This window comes from Solanum tuberosum, unplaced genomic scaffold, assembly GCF_000226075.1.
Source record: "Solanum tuberosum cultivar DM 1-3 516 R44 unplaced genomic scaffold, SolTub_3.0 scf00138, whole genome shotgun sequence".
In the NCBI taxonomy this organism is placed as follows: domain Eukaryota; kingdom Viridiplantae; phylum Streptophyta; class Magnoliopsida; order Solanales; family Solanaceae; genus Solanum; species Solanum tuberosum.
The window spans coordinates 1369549-1376039 of NW_006239065.1; the positions used below are offsets into that span (position 1 = coordinate 1369549).

Below are 6491 nucleotides of genomic sequence, written 5' to 3' on the forward strand. Positions count from 1 at the left end.
TCAGATGGGGGGATTCCAAACCAACACCCAATGTTCCAACTCAGAAAATTGGCACCAAGGTCAAGGAAACCAGGGTTGGAACTATGGGAACTACAACCGTAGGGGAAACTCTGGCTGAGATGGGAACTTCAATCGTGCTAAATTTTTTAACTGGAACAACTATGGCAATAGGAATGAGAAGGTTGGGCCATATGTTCCACCTGGTAATAGAGAGGCTGGTACTAGTCTGACTCGCATTAAAGATATGATGCAGAAGATGGTGAAGAGGTGATGCGACAGATGAAAATGTAAAAGAGATGCATAATGATTTAACTGGGATTGGTCAGAAAGTTAATGCCCATGTAGTGTCGATCAAGCAACTTGAGCAACAGTTTTGTCAGTTGTCCGCTACTTGGAACCTACGCCAGCCTGCCCCATTTTATAGCAACACCATCCAAAATCCAAAAAATGATGGGCATTGTATGGAAGTCACTACTCGCAGAGGAAAACAGACTATAGATCCCCCCATGTCATCTGAGGTTGAAAAAGTGATAAGAAATAATGAGGATGAGAATGAGGTTATTAAAAATCCGACCCCCAAAAAGTTGTTCCCATGCCTAGACCTCCACCACCATTCCTACAAAGCTTGGTGAAAAAGAATAAAGAGGGAAAATAGGTTCATCACTATGTTGAAGCAACTGTCCATAAATGTACCGTTGATACAAGATTTGGAACAGAGGCCTGGGTATGCGAAATTCATGAAAGACTTGGTGACCAAAAAGAGGGCTGTCAGTTTCGAGAATGAAGAGAAGTTACAACATTGTAGTGTTATTTCTACTATGTCACTTGTGCAGAAGAAAGAGGATCCTGGAGCTTTCACTATTCCTTGCACCATTGGGATATTGCACTTTGCGAAAGCATTATGTGATTTGGGGGGCCACATTGACTTGATGCCATTATCGATCTATAAGAAGTTGCGCCTAGGAGCTCCAAAGCCGACTGCGATGCGTTTACTTATGGCCTATAGAACTGTGAAGAGGCCCATTGGAGTGCTACAAGATGTCCTTGTGAAAGTGGAGTCATTAATCCTTTCGGCAGACTTTGCTATACTAGATTTTGAGGTTCCTATCATCTTAGGGAGACTATTTCTTGCTACTGGGCGCGCGTTGGTTGATATGGAGAGAGGTCAGATGAAGTTTCGTTTAAACAATGAGGAGGTTACTTTTAACATTTGTAGATCTATGAAGCATGAGTATGATCTTAAGTCGGTATCGGTGGTCAATCATATTGAGGAGCAATAATCTGAAGTGTCCTTTGAAGAGAGGTTAGGTGTTGAGGCATTTGCAGCTGTGATGATGAATTTTGACCGTGATGGCATTGATGACTATGATGAACTAGTTGCTGCCCTTGATAGGTTTGAGTAATGTTTCAATCCAAAACAGTTAGAATTAGACATGAAGAATCGAGACACCCCACCGGCAAAACCATTGTTGATGAGCCTCCAAAACTAGATCTTAAGGTACTTCCATCCCACTTGCGGTATGTATTCTTGGGACGCAATAGCACTTTGCCAGTAATCATTGCTGCAGACTTGAGTGAAGGGAAAATAGAGGCCTTAGTATCGGTGCAGAAGCGGTTTAAGAGGGATATCAGATGGACTATTGCAGACTTTATTGGGATTCCACCGGGCATTTGTTCTCACAAAATTCAACTTATGTCGGACAACAAGCCAAGTATTGAGCAAAGGAGATTGAATCCCCCAATGCAAGAAGTTGTGAAAAAGAATATCATTAAGTGGTTAGATGCTGGATTTATATATCCCATTGTTGATAGTAGTTGGATCTGCCCAGTTCAGTGCGTGCCAAAGAAAGGAGGAAGTAATGTGATTCCCAGTGCTAAAAACGAGCTTGTTCCAATGAGGGCGATGACTAGTTTTATAGTGTGCATGGATTACCGCAATTTGAATGCATGGACTGAGAAAGACCATTTCCCAATGTCATTCATGGATCAAATGTTGGATCGTCTTGCTGGTAAGTGTTGGTATTACTTTCTAGATAGGTATTCTGGCTACATTAAAATCTCAATAGCTCCGGAAGACCAAGAGAAGACCACCTTCACTTATTCTTATGGGACTTTTGCATTCAAAAGGATGTCATTTCGGTTATGTAATGCTCCAGCGACCTTCCAGCATTGCATGAGGTCAATATTTTCAGATATGGTGGAGGACACGATCGAAGTATTTATGGATGATTTCTCTGTAGTATGTGACTCATTTGATGACTGTTTGATGCATTTGATAGAGGTACTAAAAAGGTGTGAAGAGTGCAATCTTGTGCTCAACTGGGAGAAGTGTCACTTTATGGTGATAGAGGGTATAGTTCTGGGTCATCAGACTTCGCAGAAAGGTATTGAGGTTGATAGAGCTAAAGGTGAGGTAATAGAAAAGCTTCTACCCCACATCTCTATCAAAGGTATTAGAAGTTTTCTTGGGCATGAACGTTTCTACCAGAGATTCATAAAGGATTTCTCTAAAATTGCACACACATTGTGCAAGCTACTTGAAAAAAGAGTCTAAGTTTGAGTTCGATGATACTTGTGCATACTGATCATTCTGCAGTGAGGTATCTGATGGCTAAAAAGGAAGTGAAACCAAGGTTGATTAGATTGGTGCTTTTGCTGCAAGAGTTCGATTTTGAGGTAATGGATAGAAAGGGAATAGAAAATCAAGTTGCTAATCACTTGTCCAGATGATCAATCTAGGAGATGGAATTGAGATAAATGATGTGTTCCTTGATGAGTAGGTATTGAAGGCTTTATATGATCTTATCCCTTGGTTCGCTCACTTTGCTAACTACTTGGCAAGTTACTTGGTGACGTCGGATTTATCATTTCACCAAAGGAAAAAATCCATGTCTGATGTGAAGAAATTCTTTTGGGAAGAGCCTTACTTGTTTCGTGTTTTTGCAGATGGGATTATTTGTCGTTGTGTACCTGAGTTTGAGATGATGAGTATATTAGAGACATGTCATTCATCGCCCGTTGGGGGCCACCAACCATAAAATCTTGCAGTATGGGTATGGCCTACCATCCATCAATACGCTCATGATTTTGCCAAGTCTTTTGATCGATGCCAGCGTGAATGAGGGATTTTGAAAAAGAACGAACTACCAATGAACCCAATACTGGTGATTGAGCTTTTTGACGTGTGGGGTCTTGACTTCATAGGTCAGTTTGTGAGTTCGAATGGGATGTAATGCATTCTTGTGGAAGTTGACTATGTATCAAAATGGGTGGAAGCAGTCGCTCTTTAAAACAATAAGGGAAAGAGTGTCACCACGCTCCTGAAAAAGAATATCTTCTCTAGATTTGGTACACCAAGGGCAAACATTGCCGAAGGAGGTTCTCATTTTTGTAATATATTATTCAAGGCCTTGCTTGAGAAGTATGGTGTTCGTCATCGCGTAGCAACCCCTTATCATCCGCAGTCGAGTGGGCAAGTTGAAGTGTCAAATTGCGAGATAAAGCAAATCCTTGCAAAGACTGTAAATGCTAACATAATTGATTGGTCAAGAAGGCTTGATGATGCTCTGTAGGCTTATCACACTGCATTCAAAACTCTCATAGGTATGCCCCCCAAACAACTTATGTATGGGAAGTCTTGTCATCTGCCTGTAGTGCTAGAGCATAAAGCCATGTGGGCATTCAAGAAACTGAATTTGGATTTGGGCGCCGTATCGAGTCAAATAATAAATTAGATGAATGAGCTTGATGAGTTTCGTCTAAAATCATATGAAAGTTCAGCCTTGTACAAGGAGAAGATGAAGAAGTACCATGATCAGAAGATCTAAAGGCGTGAATTTTCTTCCGGTGATATGGTGTTATTATTTAACTCAAGGTTGCGCTTGTTTCCTGGCAAACTCAAGTCCAAGTGGACCGGGCCATTCAAAGTAACTCCAGTATTTCCACATGGAGCGGTTGAACTCGAGAACAAGGAAGGAACGAGGTTTAAGGTGAACGATCAGCAAATAAAGATCTACTTGGGGCAATCTGAGAGTGTCAATGAGGTGGTAGAACAGTGGGGTCTTGATGAAGTGGGAGTAGTCAAGGTGTCTGCATCGTGCCGCGACGTTAAATCAAGCGCTTATTGGGAGGAAACCCAATTCGTAGTGTAGCTTCTTATTTTTTTAAATATTTTTAGTGTCATGTTTTTTTGTTTTTTTTTTTTTGAAGTTTCAGGAGAAGTCTGAGTACCCAAATTTGAAGCTAAGGAACACATTTTGCGCTTAAGTGTGGGGTGCATGCGACCCTTGATGAAAGGAGAGAAAACATGCTGTTAGCTAGGCCATGGAGTGCCCGAGAGAGTATTTCTCACCCTTCTACATCTCCTCTTTTCTAAAAAAAATTTGGGGACAAAGCATGATTTTAAGTGTGAGGTGAAAATTCTTCCAATAGTTGTGATTTAAGGGTGAATATGGATTTTATATCTTTTAAAAAAAAACAAAAAAAAATTTCTTTATTATTTTTTATTTTCTTTGAAAAAAAAAGAGTTACAAAAAGATTTTTCTTTATTATTCTTTTTATTGTAGTTTTTAGTGGCATATCTCATCCACCCCTTGGTTTTTCTTATGACCTCGGTTCTTTTCCGAGGGGGGAACCCTTTGAACCAGGTAATTTATTTTTTTGAGTAATTTTTTAATTTTTATAATTTGGGAGAAAAGAAAAAAAACCCCTTTCGACTTGTTTGATAATAACAATTTAGGCCTGAGTTGAGTAGTATTTTTCTTGAGTGCTGGAGAATGAAATATAAAATAAACTTTTTGACACCTAGGCTCATGGTAGTGACTCTGTATATAACTTATTCTTATTTTATATGTTGTAATGACCCTGTCCATCGTAGAAATAGAATTGATTTATCTTGATTAAGACTAGTGCCATGTGTGGTGATGTTGTTTTCATATACTCCATGTTTTGCATATTAGTCTAGAACATGTCATGCATGTTATTGAAGCGAAATAAAAAGTATTGCCTTTGTTAGAAGATGATAATAGACTTTCTTTGATTTGTCTTATAAATTTTAGCCTTTTCAGATATTATGTCACTAGTAACCTCTTTGAGCTTGTAGGCTTTCGTTTGGTAGCCTTATATTTATCTTGATCCATTTTTTTGAATTTCTAATTTTTGCACCCTGCTTTCTTGAGCATTGTAGCGTAAAGTGTGATAAAATTATTAAATCTGAGAAGGGATGGTTGGTAAAAGAAACAAGAAAAAAAAGGGGGTGACCAATGATAATTACTTGCGATGAGAAGGCCCTCTTAGAAAGAGTGTGACATGAAAGGAGATTATTTGAAAAACAAATTGATTGAATCATTCTTGATATGATGAGAATTACATGTGAAAATAATTAAAGAAAGGGCTGAGAAAAAAGTGATGAAAAATAAAAATAAAAAGCAAAATACTTGGGGAAGTTTTAAGTCACTATGATATACTTCCCTACATGTCCCCTAACGAACATTACAACCTGTTAAAGTCCTATTTGATTCTATTGAAGCATACTTAATTAGTGGAGATGTACATAATGGGCAAGCCTATGGTTCTTTGTGCATACATGTGAATTGTTTTATGAGTGAGAGAGTTGTTCTTTGACGCATAGTCCTTAATTTATATTCGATTCTTTAAATTGAGTGTGTGGACTATTTCTTCTTGTGAGGGAACTTGTTTCATAATAGATAGGTGATTTTATTATCTTTCTTAGATGGAATAGGGGAACAAACCTAATTTGATGAGTACAGTTCGTCTTTGAGGTTAGAAGGTTAGAAGTTTATTGTTTATTCTATATCTTGCATAATGATTGGGAAAAGTACTTGATATTGTGCTTTGTTACATGGCTTAATTGTTTGTATCAATCAAAGTGGTGATTCCGAGTTCCGTTTTTTTTTTAGATGAGCTTAATGGTTACGTTGCTCGAGGACAAGCAAAAGTTTAATTGTGGGATGATGATTTGAGGCTAAAATTATACATATTTAATCATTATTTGCCTCATATTTAATCTTTTAATTATCCTTTTTGAACATAAATTTTATGAGTTACTCTTATGTTGTGTATTTTATATGTAGGATTAAAATGGTGTGAGGATGAAGAAATTTGGAGCACAAATGAATTAAAAACAAGAAATCATAGAAGCAAATCAAGTAGATAGGTTAATGGATTAAATTTATTAAAATAATATATTTACGGCAGTAAACTTAACAAGAACGGAAAATTGCAAATTTGCAATTGCTTAACTGACTACCACATGTCAGAAGCTGAAGCACCTCTTATTATTGAAGGCGGCGGCAACAACAAAATCCAGAAAACATGGAAACCAATTCTTTCTGGGTTTTGATTTTTTAATTTGTCTTGAACTCAGTCATTTTATTTAGGTTTCTATATCTATAAATAAGGCATGAAAAATTATTCTTGAAGGAAGCCAAGAGCCAAGAAACAATATAAATTTTCTTATAGCTTAGGAACTT

At 37.8% G+C, this 6491-nt stretch overlaps 1 protein-coding gene across 1 annotated transcript; it reads left to right on the forward strand.

The window, feature by feature from the left end:
- The first annotated feature begins 296 nt into the window (after positions 1-296).
- On the forward strand, positions 297-1280 carry LOC107061469 (uncharacterized). The gene is made up of 2 exons (XM_015310748.1): positions 297-557; positions 717-1280. The coding sequence occupies exons 1-2, from the start codon at positions 297-299 to the stop codon at positions 1278-1280; spliced, it is 825 nt and encodes a 274-aa protein (XP_015166234.1).
- Positions 1281-6491: the final 5211 nt, after the last annotated feature.